Source organism: Lepus europaeus, chromosome 5, assembly GCF_033115175.1.
Source record: "Lepus europaeus isolate LE1 chromosome 5, mLepTim1.pri, whole genome shotgun sequence".
In the NCBI taxonomy this organism is placed as follows: Eukaryota; Metazoa; Chordata; class Mammalia; order Lagomorpha; family Leporidae; genus Lepus; species Lepus europaeus.
Genome location: NC_084831.1, coordinates 27,690,064 through 27,710,647, shown reverse-complemented (window position 1 = coordinate 27,710,647; position 20,584 = coordinate 27,690,064). Strand labels below are relative to the sequence as shown.

At 44.0% G+C, this 20,584-nt stretch overlaps 1 protein-coding gene across 1 annotated transcript in view; it reads left to right on the top strand.

Moving 5' to 3' along the window:
- Positions 1-347: 347 nt before the first annotated feature.
- Positions 348-20,584, top strand: part of PSMB2 (proteasome 20S subunit beta 2) — a 39,444-nt gene continuing 19,207 nt past the window's right edge. The window contains exons 1-3 of the mRNA XM_062190943.1: positions 348-530; positions 7,103-7,225; positions 9,382-9,452. Of these exons, the coding sequence (XP_062046927.1) occupies positions 440-530; positions 7,103-7,225; positions 9,382-9,452 (285 nt within the window). The 5' untranslated portion in view covers positions 348-439. The remainder of the gene's footprint in view (positions 531-7,102; positions 7,226-9,381; positions 9,453-20,584) is intronic.

Sequence of the window (20,584 nt, the reverse complement as noted above, 5' to 3'; positions counted from 1 at the left end):
ACCACGGACCATTTCTGTGAGGGACGTAAATAGGGCTCCTCCCAAGTTAATTTTTCTCCAATCTGGCCTGCAGGGAGCGGGATTCCGGAGATGTTAACCGGCAAAAAAGGGAAACCGCCACCTGGGAACTCACCCTTTTTGGAACCCATATGGGCTCGGCATTTACAAGTAGCGATTTTATCCTCAAGCAAGTTTTAAAATCCTAGTTTCCAGATAAAGAAACTTGGCGTTACGTAAGTAGGCGACACGCACAACCGGCACAGCGGAAAAGACAGCCACGCCCACTTTCTAACCTCTCGCGACATTTTACGTCATCCGAGAGCGCCTGTGGCCAGGGCTGTCGCGCGGCTTACGTCGCGCCAAACTTCGCTCCGGCGTTGCTGTCTCACCGGCGAGGCCTGCGTTCGCTCGGACCAGCAGTCCCCGACCTCTTGCCACCATGGAGTACCTCATTGGCATCCAGGGCCCAGACTACGTTCTTGTCGCCTCGGACCGGGTGGCCGCCAGCAATATTGTCCAGATGAAGGACGGTGAGAGGAAGCAGAGGAGGCCTGGCCTGGCCGTAGGCAGCCGGAGGGTTCGGGGGCGGCCCGGGGAGGCCTGGGAGGTGAAACCCGGCCTGCACTGCCATTCGTGCACCTGTTTTGTAGAACTGAGGACACGGGCGGCGGAGCCTAGGGCCGTGGCGTTCGCTCTTCCCAGGGCTGCTGGGTCAGTGCGCCTGCTCTGGTCTTCGCTAACTGCTTCTTGCCTAAGGACATTGGCTTGGGAAGTGTTTGAGCGCCTGCCGGCCTCCAGGCTGCTTGGATCCCCGAACTCCCAAGTTTCCTTTTGTCGCTACTAATGAAGTTAGTTCGCTGGGTGCACAAAGCGGGCTCCCGGGGAGAGTGAACCTGTGGGACCCGCAGGTTGGCGTTTCCCCGCATTTTCCCGAGGCTCGGCCTGGATCCTCCTCTTCCGGCGTTCTAAGATGTTGGCTGCTAAGTTTGCCTTACAGTTAAGTGGTTAATGAAGTTAGCAGACTGCAGCCCTGTCACCTGTTTGCTTTGTCAAGTTATTTCAAAATGCCCACGCTTCTTCGTCTGTTACGTTATTACAGTAATGCTAAACTCACAAGCTTGTTGGGAGAATCGAATGAGTTGTATGCAACTGCTTAGCGCTTGACCGACATTTAGTAGTAAGAATGCCAAGGACTTAGGATGTACTAGGTGCTACGTTATGCTCTTTACGTTAACTCACATTGAACCTTTTGAGATGGGCACTACTTCATCCCCATTTTACAGGTGTTAGTTTGAGGCCCAGAGGTTAAGAAACTTGCCAGAAGCAGTGTGCACACGTGTGCAGTATGAGTTCAGCTCTTTTGCCCAAAACTGCCAAACTGTATGATCTCTTTACAGGAAGTACTAAATGCATAATTTTTAAAGATTTCAGTTATGGATCTGAAAAATCTAGGGCTATGTTTTCATGACTAATCAGACAAGCTGCTATTGAAAAAGTGTGCTTTGACTCAGATGATTGAAAGTTCATTTTGACAAGTAGGTTTTGGGCACTGTGTGCACTTTGCTGCTTGCTGAGGATCTGCAAAGAATAAGATGTGACACCTACTTTAAAAGAAGTTACAATTCAATAAGATTCAGATATGTGTACAAATTATTATAACAACTAGAAAGGGTTTTATCCTATGAAAAGTACAGTCAAGCTTCTCAGGTGATACAAAGAAGAAATTCTTGAGGAGATTAGGGAGAGCTGTGAGGGCAGATGAGAGTTCATCTTGGGTTTATGGAGAGAAAAATTATTAAATCTGGGGTTTCCTGGAGTACGTGGACAAAGGTGAACTGGTGTCCACCACTGCTGTTGTAAGCCACAGGCGTTTGATCGTGTGGCTGTGTGCCCATTTGGGGAGATGGAAACAACTCTAAGGAACTTTTTAAAAAATATATATACAGTATTTACAGTAACAGGAAATGCGATATACTAGGTATAATCCATTAAAGAGATGAAGATATTAAGAAAGTAAGGAAACAGATACTGCAAGATGATTTTATAGGATAAAAGAAGTTAATATTAGGTTACTTTTAAAATTCATGACTTCATGAGTGAATGCTAAGAGTATTCAGAGAAAAGAAAGACCACTGTGGTATGGGAAAGAGAAAAATGAATTTGAGTTCCTGAGGGATAGTTGGAAATAAGTGTGCTCAGTTCTGATTTTCCCTGCGATCTTTTGTGGTATAGAAACAGAATTATAATACGAGTGTTAGAATTGTATGAGGACTTTCTACTAACTATTCATTGCATGAAGGAAGTTGTATAGAGTAGTCAAGAATACTGAAAAGGACTTATTTTCTCAAAGTATAAAATAATACTTCCATTCAGTTATTCAGATTGTCACTTTGTGAGCTATTTTGATTCTATAGAGAAGACATTTCCCAAAGATTGCTTGTTTGTTTGTTTGTTTATTTATTTTTGACAGGCAGAGTGGATAGTGAGAGAGAGAGAGAGACAGAGAGAAAGGTCTTCCTTTGCTGTTGGTTCACCCTCCAATGGCCGCTACTGCCGGCGCATCTCGCTGATCTGAAGCCAGGAGCCAGGTGCTTCTCCTGGCCTCCCATGCGGGTACAGGGCCCAAGGACTTGGGCCATCCTCCACTGCACTCCCTGGCCATAGCAGAGAGCTGGCCTGGAAGAGGGGCAACCGGGACAGAATCCGGCGCCCCAACCGGTACTAGAACCTGGTGTGCCGGCGCCGCAAGGCGGAGGATTAGCCTGTTAAGCCATGGCACCGGCGATTGCTTGTTTATTAAACAGTGGTGCAACTCTCAGATTGGTTATATAGTATGGTACGTTTTGTGCCAAATTTACCCCCTTGGCCTATATAGAATTGCTTTTCTTGTCTTTTTTTTTTTTTTTTTTTTAAGATTTATTTATTTATTTGAAAGACAGCACTACAGAGAGGCAGAGGCAGAGAGAGAGAGAGAAGTCTTCCATCCGCTGGTTCACGCCACAGATGGTTGCAGTGGCCAGAACTGTACCCATCTGAAGCTAGGAGCCAGGAGCTTCTTCCAGGTCTCCCACGTGGGTGCAGGGGTCCAAGGACTTGGGCCATAGCAGAGAGCTGGATCAGAAGTGGAGCAACCAGGACTTGAACTGGTACCCGTATGAGATGCCAGCACTGCAAGCGGTAGTTTTACCCACTATGCCACAGTGCCCACCCGTAGAATTAATTGCATTTAAGTTACTTAGATTACTACAGTGCATACTCAACTTTCTTTTATGAATTCTTGTAACAGTTATGAACTATATTACCCAACACTAAGAGTACTATTGTGCATGTATAGAATTTGTTACAGTTCCTCTCACTCGTTAGTAAGGCAATGGTAAGTGATTTTATTTTTTTACACATTTGGAAACTGAAGCATAATGAGACAAATAATCAAGTTCAGAGTCTGAAGTCCAGATCCTAATGAAGTCTGGCTTCCATGGTATCATACACTGATGTTCAGTTCGCTGTTTATTTTATGTATGTGGTTCTTGTAAGTTCTTCACCAAGGGATCAGAAATTCCCTAGGGCTGCAGAGGCTCTCAGGGAGACGTTAGTGTCTATCACTTGTGGTTTTATGTCACCCTCCTTTATTCACTGGATAGGCTCAGTGTTTAAAAAAGATGTTTGGGCTGGCACTGCGGCTCAATAGGCTAATCCTCCGTCTAGCGGCGCCGGCACACCGGGTTCTAGTCCCGGTCGGGGCACCGATCCTGTCCCGGTTGCCCCTCTTCCAGGCCAGCTCTCTGCTGTGGCCAGGGAGTGCAGTGGAGGATGGCCCAAGTCTTTGGGCCCTGCACCCCATGGGAGACCAGGAGAAGCACCTGGCTCCTGCCATTGGATCAGCGCAGTCCGCCGGCCGCAGCGCGCCTACCGCGGCAGCCATTGGAGGGTGAACCAACGGCAAAAGGAAGACCTTTCTCTCTGTCTCTCTCTCTCACTATCCACTCTGCCTGTCAAAAAAAAAAAAAGAAAAAGAAAAAGAAAAAGATGTTTGACATTTTATGAAGTTTCTTTTTTTTAAGATTTATTTTACGTATTTGAAAGACAAAGTTACAAAAAGAGGTAGAGACAGAGAGAGAGGTCTTCCATCCGCTGGTTCACTCCCCAGATGGCCACAATGACCAGAGTTGCACCAATCTGAAGCCAGGAGCCAGGAGCTTCCTCTGGGTCTCCCACGGGGGTGCAGGGGCCCAAGGACCTGGGCCATCTTCTACTGCTTTCCCAGGCCATAGTAGAGAGCTAGATCGGAAGAGGAGCAGCCGGGACTAGAACCGGCGCAGTATGGGATGCCAGTGCTTCAGGCCAGGGCTTTAACCTGCTGTGCCACAGTACCAGCCCCTGAAGTTTATTTCAAAATAGTTTGTTGTGTAGAATTTTAGCCTTTTTCCTATGTTTTAAAAGATTTATTTTATTTGAAAGACAAAGAATCAGAAAGAGAGATTTCATCCTCTGATTTACTCTCCAAGTAACTGCAGTGGTCAAGCTGGGACAGGCCAAAACCAGCAGATAGGAACTCCATCCTGGTCTCTGACATGGGTGGCAGGGGCCCAAGTACCTAGGCCATCTTCCACTGCCTTCCCAGGCACATTAGAGGGGAGCTGGATCAGAAGTGGAACAGCTAGGGCCGGTGCCGCGGCTCACTAGGCTAATCCTCTGCAGCGCCGGCACTTCGAGTTCTAGCCCCGGTTGGGACGCCAGTTCTGTCCTGGTTGCTCCTCTTCCAGTCCAGCTCTCTGCTGTGGCCCGGGAAGGCAGTGGAGGATGGCCCAAGTCTTTGGGCCCTGCACCCACATGGGAAACCTGGGGGAAGCTCCTGGCTTCGGATCAGCGCAGTGCGCCAGCCGTAGCAACCATTTGGGGGGTGAACCAATGGAAGGAAGACCTTTCTCCTCTCTCTCTCTCTCTCTCTCTCTCTCACTGTCTAACTCTGCCTGTCAAAAAAAAAAAAAAAAAAGTGGAGCAGCTGGGACACGAACTGGCCCTCTGAAATAGGATGCCGCATGGCAAATGGCAACAATCTGCCCATGCCAGCCCTTGGCCTTTCTTCTTCTTTTTTTATTTTTTATTTTTTAAACGATTTATTTGAAAGAGTTACACAGACAGAGAAGGAGAGGCAGAGAGAGAGAGAGAGCAAGCGAGTGCGAGCAAGCTTCCATCCACTGGTTCACTCCCCAATTGGCCTCAATGACTGGAGCTGTGCCCATCAGAAGCCTGGAGCCAGGAGCTTCCTCTGGGTCTTTTCATGTGGGTGCAGGAGTCCAAAAACTTCGGCCATCTTCTACTGCTTTTCCAGGCCATAGCAGAGAGCTGGATCGAAAGTGGAGCAGCCAGTACTCCCGTATGGAATGTGGGCACTGCAGGTGGTGGCTTTACCTGCTATGCCACATCGTTGGCCCCCAGCCTTTCTTCTAAATGTGACAACTAAGCTCCCCTCCAAATAAGGGCAGCTTCTTTTTTCATACTATAAAAATGATGTATTTTTTTGTTTTGTTTTTATGAAAGTGGTACATATTAAGTGTAGAAATTTCAGGAAATACTGATAGGTAAAAAAGAAGGAAATAAAAATTGCCCATATGCTTAACACCTGCAAGAACTTGGGCTATACCCTTCTGGTCCTTTTTCTTTGCATGGATAATATATCTGTAAGTGAATTTTTATTTTATTTTTTATTTATTTATTTTTAATTTTTGACAGGCAGAGTGGACAGTGAGAGAGAGAGAGACAGAGAGAAAGGTCTTCCTTTGCCGTTGGTTCACCCTCCAATGGCCGCCGCGGTAGGCGCGCTGCGGCCGGCACACCGCGCTGTTCCGATGGCAGGAGCCAGGTGCTTATCCTGGTCTCCCATGGGGTGCAAGGCCCAAGCACTTGGGCCATCCTCCACTGCACTCCCTGGCCACAGCAGAGAGCTGGCCTGGAAGAGGGGCAACCGGGACAGGATCGGTGCCCCGACCGGGACTAGAACCCGGTGTGCCGGCACCGCAAGGTGGAGGATTAGCCTAGTGAGCCGCGGCGCCGGCCGAATTTTTTTTCTTTTATAAACAAGTTTACAAACCCACAGTCTTTAAATCTCCTGTAGCCTGTATAACAAATAAAAGTGAGCTTTTTTAGGAGTTTTAAGGCAATTTGATATTATCTATAGGCACATTTTGTGTAGTTTTTCCCCAAAGTCTAAGAAGCCATATTATTGGTATCTCTAACTCTCAAACACTTGTAAAGCATTTTGTTCTTTAATCCTATTAAGGGATTTTGACATTTCAAAAGCTTTCAAACTGGGAAACATGTCTCCCAGGGAAGATTATTCAGCACTATTTGAAAAATGAAAAGTGAAAGTGAGAATAAGATGGGAAGATACAGGCTGTTTCTGAAGCTGCAGATTGAATATGAAGTTTTATCTTCCTTAGGCAATAATTGCAATCTGAATATTTATTTATCTATCTAATCTGAGTCTGGTTCAGCTAGATAAGATTAGAGTATTTAGATTTTTGTGAGGTATTCTGTATAGCTTAATGTCAGAATTTCTGTTAGAACTTTTCTTTGGCAATCGTTTTAGGCTTTTTTTTTTTGCTTTGGAGATGGAGTTGGTTTACTTTCTAAGGTGATTTATATCACAGTTGATTTTCTATTTTGTGGAGCAGTTCTTTGATTCTAATTGTAGCACTGGCCCTTTTCATACATGCTTTATATGTGTATAAATTTAATAACTACAATTTGTATTTGTAGGAACGTCTGAGGGCTTTGTAATTATGAACCTAAAGATAATGACCATTGGTTAGATTCCTTTAGTTTCCTCTACTGCTCCTTGCTTTTCAAATATCTTTAAATGTTGAAATTGTCATTTCATGCCTGTTTTTCAGAATACATATGAAATTGACCTTAATAACATGTTGGTATTTTAACATGGAGAGTGAAAGAAATTAATACTGTTGTGTATTAAAATCTTCTGAAGACAATGATTAGTAAAATTATTCAAGATAGCAATTAATAAACCTACTTAGGTTGCATACATAATAGCTGTCTGTTTGTGTTAAGGCAGATTCTAACATGGTTTCTTTTCTTTGAGCAGATCATGACAAGATGTTTAAGATGAGTGAAAAAATATTACTCCTATGTGTTGGAGAAGCTGGAGACACTGTGCAGTTTGCAGAATATATTCAAAAAAATGTGCAACTTTATAAAATGCGAAATGGTGGGTAAGACTTAGAGAATAGCTGTCGTAGATAGGTTTTCCAGTGCTGCCATAACAAAGATTTATTTTAAGATTTATTTTAAAAGCAGAGTTACAGAGGTAAAGAGATCTTCTGTCTGCTGGCCAAGTGACTGCAATGGCTGGGGCAGAGCCAGGCTGAAGCCAAGAGCCTGGAACTCCATCTGGGTCTCCCACGTGGGTGACAGGGGCCAAACTACTTGGGCCATGTTCCGCTGCTTTCCCAGATGCATTAGCAAGAAGGTGGATCAAAAGTGAAGCAGACGGAACTGGAACCACTACCTTTATGGATGTGGAAGGTGATGACTTAATCTGCTGTACTGTAATGCCAGCCCCATTTGGGGAGGTCTTAACAGAAATTAGGTTTTCTTTTTTTTTTTTAAATTTATTTGACAGGTAGAGTTATAGACAGTGAGAGACAGAGACAGAGAGAAAGCCACTTCCCAAGTGGCTGCTACGGCTGGCACTGCACCAATCCGAAGCCAAGAGCCAGGTACTTCTTCCTGGTCTCCCACGCAGGTGCAGGAGCCCAAGCTCCTGGGCCATCCTCCACTGCCCTCCTGGGCTACAGTATAGAGCTGGACTGGAAGAGGAGCAACCGGGACTAGAACTCAGCACCCATATGGGATGCCGGCGCCGCAGGCAGAGGATTAACCAAGTGAGCCACAGCGCCAGCCTCCAGAAATTGGTTTTCCCTAGTTCTGGAGACTAGAGGTCTGAGATGAAGGTGTCAGCAGAATAAACTTTTTTTTTTTTTTTTTTTAAGATTTTATTTATTTATTTAAGAGGTAGAGTTATAGACAGAGAGGGAGAGACAGAGAGAAAAGCCTTCCATCTGCTGGTTTACTTCCCAAGTGACCACAGGGCCTGGAGCTGGGCCTATCCAAAGCCAGCAACCAGGAGCTTCTTCTGGATCTCCCACGTGGATGCAGGGGCTCAAACACTTGGGCCATCTTCTGCTTACCCAGGCCATAACAGAGAGCTGAATCAGAAGAGAAGCAGCCGAGACTGGAACTGGTACCCATATGGGATGCTGGTGCCACAGGCAGAGGCTTAGCTTACTATGCCACAGTGCTGGCCCCTAGGATGGACTTCTTCCAAGGCCTGTGCCTCCCCATGATTTTTCCTCTGTACTGCCTGTGTCCAGAATTCTTCTTGTAATAACACTTAGATTAGGGCCCACTCTGATGACCTCATTTTAACTTAATTGCATCTTTAATGAGTCTGTCTCCAAATACAGTCACATTATGAGGTACTGGGTGTTAAGACTTCAACTTATGAATTTTTGAAAGACACGATACCACCTATAATTATTGATTTGTCTTTAAATTTGAACTAAAAGTTATTCTCTTGCAGTTCTACACATGAGCAGAACCATGTGGTCACAAGACATTTGAGTTTTCCTATTTTTAAAAACTTTTCTAGACCCTAAAAGTCTAATCCTTCTAATCTTAAAGATTTTTCTGCAAAATTCCCGGAGCAGAGAACCATTGTAATACTGCTTCTTGGAAGATAAAGCTAAAATAATCTTAGAGATGGGGGTGGTAACACCAGATGTTTTAAATGTTGCATATTTCAGAGGAAATGGTTTCAGTTCAAGTATATCTGAATCTCAGAGCTAAAAGACATAAGTAAAACTTGGCTTTACTGTTTTCTATGTGACAAGTTATCTATCCTCTCTAGACCTTTATTTAATAATATTTATGAAAATGCTTTGTAAACTTAAAACTCTGTAATTGTAAGCATTTATGGTACCTTAAAAGGGTTCTACCTTAGTTCTGTGGTAGGTTCCTGTCTAAAGAGATAATTAGGACATTTGTGTTTTGTGGGCTCTCTGCAGTTAAGAGCTCTTATCCACTGGGAAAGGCTCCCTGTCACATGATACTAGCTAGCTTCCTGGAGTTTGTGGTGGTACTCAGAGAGTACCTTGTTTCTAGTTACTTACTTAGTTCAGTAACACTGCTTCATACTGTACTTACTGGTATAATATGGAGCTATAATTGCATGTATAAAATTACTAGATGAGGCCATTTCTATAATTTTTTAAGGCAGTAGATTAAGCAGGCATAGTGAAGTGATTTGGGATACTGTTATTCCTTCTGCTTTGCTTTAAGTGTGACTCTTTATCTCTTGTCCAGGCTATGAATTGTCTCCCACAGCAGCAGCAAATTTCACACGGCGAAACCTGGCTGACTGTCTTCGGAGTCGGGTAAGCAGTCTAGCAGGTAGCCTTAGATAAGAACAGAAGAATGTACTTCTTTTACATTCCTGTTAGACATGAGTAGTATTTTTGCTTTTTTTTTTTGGCCTTCCTGAACCTTTCCCTTGCTATTCCTTTATCCTTCACTCCCCTTAGATTTGTTTTTTCTCTCTGCACAGTTGCTACTTAAAGCCAGGAGGACAAACACACATTCCCAGAGAATTTGTGGGCTTATGCCCATATGAAGACCGGTGACAGCTTTTTTTCCCCTCTCTGAAAGACTTTATTTTTTGGAGCAGTTTTAAGTTTACAGCAAAATTGATAAGTTTACAGCAAAATTGAGAGGAGAGTACAAATATATTCCATATACTCCCTCCCCCATACCCATGTATAACATTCCCTGTTACCAACATTCATGATACACATGTTATAATTAGTAAAGCTACATTGACGTATCATAATTGCCAAACTCCATAGTTTATATCACTCAAGGTATTGTGCATTCTATGGCTTTGGACAAATGTTTTATAACATGGACTCATCATTGTAGTATCATACAGAGTAGTTTCACTGTTCTGAAAATATTCTGTGCCCCAATCTATTCATTCATGCCTACCTCCCCAGGTCCTGGTATTTTTACTAATTCCATAATTTTACCTTTTCCAGAATGTCATATAGTTGGAATCTTACCTTACATGTCCTTTTCAGACTGGCTTCATTTACTTAGTGGTATGCATTTAAAGTTCCTCCATGTCTTTCTATGGCTTGTTAACTCATTTCCATTTAGTGCTAAATAATTTTCCATTACTTAAATGTACCATAGTCTATCCATTCACTTCCTTCTTGGTTGCTTCCAAGTTTTGGAATTGTGAATAAAACTACCAAAAACATCCACATGCAGGTTTTTGTTTGAATGTAAGTTTTTAACTCCTTTGGGTGAATGCCTAGGAATGTGATTGTTGATATACTAAGAATAGATTTAGTTTTATAAGAAATTGCCAAAATTTTTTCAAAGTGTTTCCATAGGAAATCATATTTCTTAATTCCTGTGACTGAAGTTTCCTATATGATACTGGAGGAGGAACCTTGAAAATAATAATACAAATTTTCATCTTGAGATTATTTATCTTTGTTTTTCTGTAATTATTTTTGTTGAGCATACAGAATTGGTCTTCCTCGCTTAATTCTGGCCTTGTTGCTATCTTAGAGCTGTCTTAATTCCATTGACAGCAAGTTAAAAGATGCAGCATTAAGTTCGGGATTTAATGCATTGAAGATTGTGTGGGATGTGCCAAGAAGGTTTGTATGATTGCTAAAAGTGTATATTATTCCCTTCCCACAGGGACTAAGTAAATAGAGCCTTCTCACGTGACGTTACCCCCGTACCTGTTTACTCATCTATGAAGTCGAGATAACTTCCCAACCCCATAGGAGTGCTAGGAAAATTAATGCTTGTAAATCACAATATTTAACATTCATATGACTTTTGCCCAAAGCATTTTGCTTAATAATTTAATCTACTCACTATTCCACTGAGACAGATAGTAGTTAATTCTGTCACTGATATGGAGTAAAAGCCATAAAGTGGTAGCAGGACTAGCTCCAGGTCACACATCAGGTCAGACAAAGCTACAAATAATGATGGTGCCATCATTGACTGTTGTGCTGTAAGGTCAGTTCCTTGGTTCTTCAGTAGTGTATATGGTGCTGGTTGTGGTTTTATTTTAAGCTATACTTTCTTAAGTTAAAAAAGAATCTACACAGGAGTTACGTTTTTAAAAAGTTACTATAGATCTTTAAAACAGTTTATTTTCTAGTATCTTGCAATATTGGACTGAGGACTTTTCGATAATAAATAGACTGTCAGTGATAACTTTAACCAAGGCCTTATGCAATCTGAAGGACTGAAGTTTAAAGAGAAGCTAGAGACAAGATGGATTGAGGGGAGGAGACAAATTTACTTACATGGTTTTGATCTAGGTGAAAGGTCAATGATCTTCTCTTGCTCACTGCTTGAGAGGGAAAATGAGTCAAATTAGCTTCAAGCCACCTAGAAATCCTTTTAGTATTCAGCAAAGAGTGGGCTGTGGCTTGCTTGTTCCTCTGACTTACCAGGCAGAAGTGGAGTAAGCATTCCAGCTTTGGGCACAATAAACACTTTGTCATAAATGCTGCAGACATTAAGTGAATTAAACTCCTTTTGAAAATTGAGGTAAGAGTGACAATGTGCTTGATGCAATTGCAGTGAATCTAGTTAATCTTCTAGCAGAAATATTTGATGTCTTAACAAATAAATATCCTTTGTAGACAATGGTATGAGGCTGTAGTAAATATTGACTACCTCTGCCTTATGCTTCTATGATAGGTCCAATCCCTGCTTCCCCAAGCCCCAATCAAAAATGAATTCTTAGTTCTAAAATGTGAATTTATAATTTAGTCATTTTATTCTGAGATAGGTAATGATCGTTTGTCAGTCTTCCTAATAAATATAGAGGAATTACATTTGGTACATTTGCACAGTTATGCCAGTTGGCACATGAGACTTATTTTGGGTCAGCCAGTTACTATACATAATTGTGTCTACAGCTCAAATATTTAATTTCCAATTTGCAGCCAGCGCCGTGGCTTAACAGGCTAAACCTCCACCTTGCGGCGCCGGCACACCTGGTTCTAGTCCCGGTCGGGGCGCCAGATTCTGTCCCGGTTGCCCTTCTTCCAGGCCAGCTCTCTGCTATGGCCCGGGAGTGCAGTGGAGGATGGCCCAAGTCCTTGGGCCCTGCACCCCATGGGAGACCAGGAGAAGCACCTGGCTCCTGGCTTCGAATCAGCACAATGCGCCGGCCACAGCAGCCATTGGAGGGTGAACCAACGGCAAAAAGGAAGACCTTTCTCTCTGTCTCTCTTTCACTATCCACTCTGCCTGTCCAAAAAAAAAAAAAATCCAATTTGCAGTGTATATGTGCATGCATTTATGTGTATGTGTTTGGGGGTTGTGTTGGGTTATATACCAAAGAGTATATAGTAGATCCTAGGTAAAGTGGTTCATTAAGATGCAGGGCCAGCATTGTGGCACAGCTGAGATACCATATTGAAGGGCCTGTTCCAGTCCTGGATGCTTCACTTCTATCCAGCTCACTGCTGTTGCACCTGGGAAGGCAATGGATGATGGCTGAAGTCTTGCCGCTCATGTGGGAGACCTGGATGCAGTTCTGGACTCCTGGCCAAACCTGGCTGTTGTGGTCTTTTGAGGAGTGAACCGGCAGATGGGAGATCTCTCTATCTCTCCCTCTTTCTCTGATATTATATCTTTCAAATAAATGCTTAAATAAATCTTTTTTTAAATTCAGTACTATTTTCTCTCTCTCTCTTTTTTTTTTTTTTTTTTTGAGATTTAATATATTTTATTTGAAAGAGTTACAGAGAGAGAGAGAGAGAGATCGATCTTCCATCTGCTGGTTTGCTCCCCAAATGGCTGGAACTGGGCTGATCCAAAGCCAGAAGCCAGGAGCTTCCTTCAGGTCTCCCATGTGGGTGCAGAGGCCCATGTACCAGGGCCATCCTCTGCTGCTTTCCCAGGCACATCAGCAGGGAGCTGGATCAGAAGTGGAGCAGCCGGGACTCAAACTGGCACCCATATGGGATGCCGGCACTGTAGGCTGTGGCCTTACCTGCTGTTGCCACAGCACCAGCCCCCATAAATCTTAAAAAAAAAAAAAAAAAAAAAGATGCAGGCAGAGTGAGCGTTAAGGTGCAGTGGATTAAGTAATGCCTGTATCCTGTATCAGAGGGCCTGGGGCTGAGTCCTGCTTCCAGTTGCAGTCCAGCTTCCTGCTAATGTACATCCTGAGAGGCAGCAGATGATGTCTCAAGTACTGAGCCCCTGCCACCGAAATGGGAAACTCAGATGGAGTTCCTGGCTGCCGGCTTTGGCCTGACCAGCCCTGGCTACTACAGGCTTTTAAAGAGTGAACTGACAGTTGAAAGATCTCTCTCTTTGTCTCTCTCCCCCTTTCCCCTCCCTTCCTCCGTCCCTCCCTCTCTCTCTCTCTTGCCTTTCAAATAAATAAAAATAAGTAAATTTTTAAAAAGACATTGTGGTTAAGAGCAGTCTCTGGGATCAGGCTGTTTAAATAGATGTTTATTGACTTGCTAATTGTAGGTCTTTATACAAATTCTAAGTTTAATTTTTCTATCAGCAAAGTAATATCTATTTTTATGGAATTATTATAAAGATTGAATGAGGGAATTATATAAAACTCTCACCACTGTATGTGGCACATATAACTTAAATCATTTTTGTTTTTATGCTACATTTGCTATTTAATTGAAGAAGCAATTTAATGGCTCTAAGTTAGCTTTCTATGTAGTTGTGTTATTTTAATTGAACTGATCTGCTTGTAAAGAGAGATGGAGGACAGGGCCGGCACTGTGGCGTAGCAGGTGGGGCTGCCACCTCAGTGCCAGCATCCCATATGGGCACCGGTTCGGGTCCTGGCTGCTCCACTTCTGATCTAGCTCTCTGCTGTGGCCTGGGAAGGCAGTGGAGGATGGCCCAAGTCCTTGTGTCCCTGCATCCATGTGGGAGACCTGAAAGAAGTTCTTGGCTCCAGTTTGGCCCAGTTCCAGTTGTTGTGGCCATTTGGGGAGTGAACCGGCAGATGGAGGATCCCCCTCTCTCTTCTCTTCTCTTTCTACCTCTGCCTCTATGTTACTCTACTTTTCTTTGGTTTTGTTTTGTTTTGCTTTGTTTTTACAGGCAGAGTGGACAGAGAGAAAGGTCTTCCTTTGCTGTTGGTTCACCCTCCAGTGGCCGCCACAGCCAGCGCTCTGCGGCCGGTGCACCATGCTGATCTGAAGGAAGGAGCCAGGTGCTTCTCCTGGTCTCCCATGAGGTGCAGGGCCCAAGCACTTGGGCCATCCTCCACTGCACTCCCGGGCCACAGCAGAGAGCTGGCCTGGAAGAGAGGCAACCAGGACAGAATCCTGTGCCCCGACTGGGACTAGAACCTGGTGTGCCAGCGCCACAGGCAGAGGATTAGCCTATTGAGCCGCAGCGCCGGCCGTTACTCTATTTTTCAAATAAAATAAATAAGTCTTGAGAGAGAGAGAGAGTGGAGCCAACTCTGTGGCATAGTAGGTTAAGCCTCCACCTTTGGCACCAGCATCCCATATAGGTACCCATTTGAGCCCTAGCTGCTTCATTTTTTATATAGCTCCCTGCCGATGCACCTGGGAAAGCAGCAGAGGATGGCCCCATTGCTTGGGCCCCTGCACCCACATGGGAGATCTGAAGGAAGCTCCTGGCTCCTGGCTTTGGATCAGCCCAGCTTCAGCCATGTGGCCATTTGCGGAGTGAACCAAAGGATGGAAGACCTCTCTCTTTCCCTGTCTCTCTCTCTGCCTCTCAAATAAAATAATTTTAAAAAAGAGAGAGAAAATTGCCAATATTAATAGGAGAAATAGAAATAAACTAACACTGAACATCTGTATTCAGTGGACTGAATGGGGCTATTTCTTTTTGGTTGCTTATTTTTAAAGATTTATTTTTTATTTATTTGAAAGGCAGAGTTACAGAGAGAGGGTTGGACAAAGAGAGAGGTCTTCCACCTGCTGGTTCACTCTCTAAATGGCTGCAACAGCCGGGACTGGGCAGGCTGAAGCCAGGAGCTTCTTCCAGATCTCCCACGAGGGTGCAGGGTCCCAAGTACTTGGGCCATCTGCTGCTGCTTTGTCAGGTGCTTTAGCAGGGAGCTGGATTGGAAGTGGAGCAGCTGGGACTTGTACCAGTGCACATGTGAGATGCTGGTGTCACAGCTTTACCCACTATACCACAACACTGGGAATGGGATATTTCTTACTTGAAATGAATTATGTTGTATATATGGTGTATCCGTCTGAATGTTGTAAAATTGTTAGCATCACTGTCCCCCATCTCTACCCCCTCCTTTTTTTAAAAAAGATTCATTTATTTAAAAGAGTTACATAAGGAGAAGGAGAGACAAGAGAGATATTTTCCATCTGCTGGCTCGTTCTCCAAATGGCTGCAGGTCTGGGCCAGGCCAAAGCCAGGAGATAGAGGTTTATCTAGGTCTCCTGCATGGGTGACAGGAGCCCAAGTACTTGGGCCATCATCTGCTGCTTTCCCAAGTACATTAGCAGGGAGCATGATTGGAAGTGGAGCAGCCAGGACACAAAGTGGCACCCATATGCCCATGTTGTAGGTGGTGACTCTACCTGCTATGCCATAGTGCTGGCCCCTGCTGTCTCATTTTACAGATGTGGAGACTGAGATATGAACCAGCCAAATTTGATGTCCTAGTGAAATATGGAATTTTGCTTATAATAGAATATTGGCCTCTGTGGTACATAATCTTTAGGACATTACTACTGATCACTAGCCAAAATATTTTCATTGAGTTTTTTCTTAATTATTTGATGCCTTTGGTAATCTTCTTATAAAGCTACACTTGTAAGTGCTTAGCAAATAAAAAGTAGAAATATTGGGAAAATATTCGGTGTGGTATAACGGTTTTCTTTTTTTTTTTTTAAAATACAATTTATTTATTTATTTTTTGACAGGCAGAGTGGACAGTGAGAGAGAGAGAGACAGAGAGAAAGGTCTTCCTTTGCCGTTGGTTCACCCTCCAATGGCCGCTGCGGCCAGCGCACCACGGCTGGCGCACCGCTCTGATCCAAAGGCAGGAGCCAGGTGCTTCTCCTGGTCTCCCATGGGGTGCAGGGCCCAAGCACTTGGGCCATTCTCCACTGCACTCCTGGGCCACAGCAGAGAGCTGGCCTGGAAGAGGAGCAACCGGGACAGAATCTGGCACCCTGACCGGGACTAGAACCTGGTGTGCTGGTGCCGCTAGGCGGAGGATTAGCCTGTTGAGCCACGGCACCAGCCAGTATAACGGTTTTCAAACATAATTCCATGAAGCTGCCTCAGGAGACTAACCAAGGAAGACCAATGTGGTAAAACGTCAGCTATTGTATACAGATTGAATCAGCTTTTATCTGTTTTACATAGAGGAATTCTATATTGTGTTTTATTTGCGAAGGTAGCTTCACTTGTTCCCTTCTTGTTTGAAAACTAGTGGTAGAGTTGAGAAAACACTGCTACAGGAGGTTTAGCACTACCTCTGCTGTTAGTTGAAGACTTTGGGGGAAAGAGCATTTGATTGAATTATTTTATGGTTTCTTTCTGAAGTGCCCAAATTGGATGACTCAAAGATCTGATGTCAAGACCATAACCATTCTTAAATTCATTTATTTATTTATTCTCAGTGAAAAGCAAAGAACATCTAGGAAAGAATTTCAGGTGTTATTCATTTCCAGATGTGACCACTGGTTGTCCTAGGGTTTCAGCCTAAATTAGAGTATGTTTTGTCTGGTTAGTATCAGGCGTATCTAGCATGTTGTTGTCCTAGAAGAATGCCATTGCTTTGAGCCTTCTTCTCTTCACTAGAGTCATTCTCCTCTTGCCTTAGGTTGCTGGCACCAAAGACATCATGTGTTTATTGGTATCAGTGAGGTCCTGTGACCTTGTGAACAGATGGCCCAGGTGAAACTTTGACACAGGTCTTATACTCTAAACACAACCAACCATTTGTTACTTGTGATTAAAATATCACTAGCAAGAGTAATTTCACATGCGTTTTGGCAAAAGTGGTTAGCAGGATATGACATGACGCAGCACTGCTTTCCTCTCCATGTGCCATCTCCCTTGAGGCCTCATCTCCTGCTTGCCCCTGCCTCAGCCATGCCCAGGCTTGCCTTCCAGCTCACCTGCTCCAGATGGGCGGCACAGTGGGAGGACACTGGCAGAGGCAGATGTGTTTATTTTCCGGAGACAAAATGTTGTGCTGCTGCAGATGGCAATGCCTTGGAGCAAATGGCAGCCTTTGACACTGCTGCCACACAGCCTGGGCACTTGACAGACAGGGCTGGCTTACTTTTGGTGATAGGGAAATTGAAAAACAGAAAAATCAAGATGTTTGTCATGTAGCTCCTGGACTTTGAGTGCGAGCAAAAGCCGCCTTAAACCTGGAAAGCAGTTTTCCTCCCCTTTAGACCTGTCAGCTAGCTGGCTAACTGGATTTTCACGGTGGGCCACAAGTTACATGCTTGTGTATTACCTTTGCTGCCTAGTCTTAATAGAAAATGAGGTAAAAACTGAAAACATAGGGCTACATTTAGATGGATATTCAGTGGTATTGTAAAACTCATGTGGATCCCAGGTCACATATCACAGGAGTCTCTGAGGATTCAGACTGGCTCATGTCTGCCCCATGGGAGATAGGTTGTTCTGTTTTTAGTGGTCATTTTTACTATCCAAAGGCCCAGTGACAGATGTTCATTGAAATTGAGATGCCTTAATTATTATGACAATACTTTGTGTTCGTAGTATTTTCTTGTTGTTTTGTTTTGTTTTTTACCATGAGGAGTAAGAATTTTGACTGCTGGCCATTTAAGCAACTTGTTTATGCAGTTATTGGGGCTTGACTAAGTCTGTTATTAGGAAGACAAAGATTGGCTGCTGACTCATTATACTTACTAGTCTCCCAAGGAAAAAAGACCTGAGAAGATTCTTTGAAAGTTATTGGCTTTATTGGGAAAGGTGTATGTATATATATTAAATGTGTATGTGTGTATATATATCATATATATTTATATATATACATATACATATATATATAAATATATATATATATAAAACTGCTGTTTTTCCCAGCCCTAGTGCTGATAGAGTTAGAGATTGCAGGTGTAAAGTCCTCCCCCTCCCCTTTCCCATCTCTCTCCAGGGGGTTGTATGTGAGAAGGTGTTGCTTTCTCACTCTGAGAGCATATATGTGCTACCCTGTTGGATGCCTGCTGTGAGCAGAGAACCCCTGTTCTGGTTGAATGGAATGAGCCTATTGGATGGATGGAATTGTGCAGCCCCATAATGCCACTTTTCACTTAAAACATCTTTTCTATCCACATTGGGGTAAAATAATATAGGAAATTGGCCTAGATTTGTGTTCTTGTGAAACTTGTGTCTTAGAAATTAATGTGGTTTCCTATTAAGGTTTGTTTTAAGCCTGGAGCAACACAGCACTGTGCCTGCTTAGTTAGAATATGCTTTTGTTTTAAAAATATTTAACATTAGAAGGGCAGATTTAAGATTGCTTTAAGTCAGTGTGTTGGCCTGGGTAGGTGTAGTTGTGGGCATGCCCTCACACACATGAATAGGTACAAACATACCCTGGCATCTTGGTGCTTCTTTTTATCTGCTCTGACCCAGTCTCGTGCACGGATTTGAATTCAGGGGCTGATCCCCAAACCCATGAGGTTTTCTTTACTCTTTTCCAAAACGACTCCTAGAATGAAGGGCATTGGGGAAGGCTTTTCAGGGGAAGAAGGATCAACTGTTCTGTTTCTTGAACAAGAGGTTACTCATTTAGCTGTGCATGTATATTTTATGCTCTTTTATATCTTTTTATTTAATTAAAAGATGTAAGAAAATGAAAGGCTAAAAAAGGCAAGTAAACTTAACTTTTTTTTTTTTTTTTAAGTTAAAAATAGGGGTGGACATTTAGCATAGCAGCTAAGCTACTAACTGGGATGCCTACGTCCCTTATTGGAAAGCCTGGGTTCACATCTCGGTTCCAGCTTCCTACTAGTGTGGATAGCTCTGGGAGGCAGCAGGTGATGGCTTGGGTAGTTAGGGCCCTGCCACCCATGTGAGAGACTTGGATTGGGTTCCTGGCTCCCAGCTTTGGACCAGCTCAGTACCAGCTATTACAGGCATTTGAGGAATAAACCAGTAGTTGGGAGCTAGCTGTTGTACATCCTCTCCCTTTCCCTCTCGTCCCTCTCCCTCTCCCTATCCCTCTCCCTCTCCCTCTCTCTCTGTGTCTCTGCCTGTCTCTCTGTGGGCAACAGAGCAAATAGGGTTAACTAATAACCAGAATTTTCTTTCTCTCTTTCTTTTTTTTAAAGATTTATTTATTTATTTGAAAGTCTGAGTTACACAGAGAGAGGAGAGGCAGCGAAAGAGAGAAAGAGGTCTTCCATCTGATGGTTCACTCCCCAATTGGCCACAACGGCTGGAGCTGAGCCGATCCAAAGCCAGGAGCCAGGAGCTTCTTCCAGGTCTTCCAAGTGGGTGCAGAGGCCCAAGGACTTGGGCCATCTTCCACTGCTTTCCCAGGCCATAGCAGAGAGCTGGATCAGAAGTGGAGTAGCCAGGTCTCAAACCAGCACCCATATGGGATGCCAGTGCTTCAGGCCAGGGCATTAATCCACTGCACCACAGTGCCGGCCCCAAGATTTTTATTTATTTATTTGAAAGGCATAGTTACAGAGAGGCTGAGGTAGAAAGAGAGAGAAAGTTTTCCATCCACTGGTTTATTCCCCAGATGACCACAACTGCCAGAGCTGGGCCGATCTGAAGACAGGAGCTAAGAGTGTCTTCTGAGACTCCCACAAGGGTACAGGGCCCAAGGACTTGGTCCATCTTCTGCTTTCCCAGGCCATAGCAGAGAGCTGGATCAGAAGTGGAGCATCGAGGACTTGAATTGACACCCATATGGGGTGCCAGCACTGCAGGTGGCAGCTTTACCTGCTACGCCACAGCACTGGCCCCCCTACTTCCTTTTCTGATGACTCCTGTCAGGTGTGATTGATCTCTATCTCTCTTTCTCTCAAAGATTTATTTTATTTATTTGAAAGGGTACAGAGAGAAAGAACCCTTCCATCTGCTGGTTCATTCACCGAATGCCGCAATGGCTGGAGCTAGGCTGATCAGGAGCTAGGAGCATTTTCTGGGTCTCCCATGTGCATGTAGGGACTTGGGCCATCTTCAGCTGCTTTCCCAGGCCATTAGCAGAGAAATGTATTTATGTATTTGAAAAGCAGAGAGGGAGAGATTGATCTTCCATCTGCTCATTCACTTCCCAAATGGCCAGCTGGGGACTGGCATTGTGGTGCAGCAGGTTAAGCCACATTCTACAGTGCTGGCATCCCATGTGGGTGCCGGTTCAAGTCCTGGCTCCTCCACTTCTAAACCAGCTCCCTGCTAATGTGTCTAGGAAAGCATCAGAAGAAGGCCTAAGTGCTTGGGCCTCTGCACCCAGGTGGGAGACTCCTGGCTCCTGGCT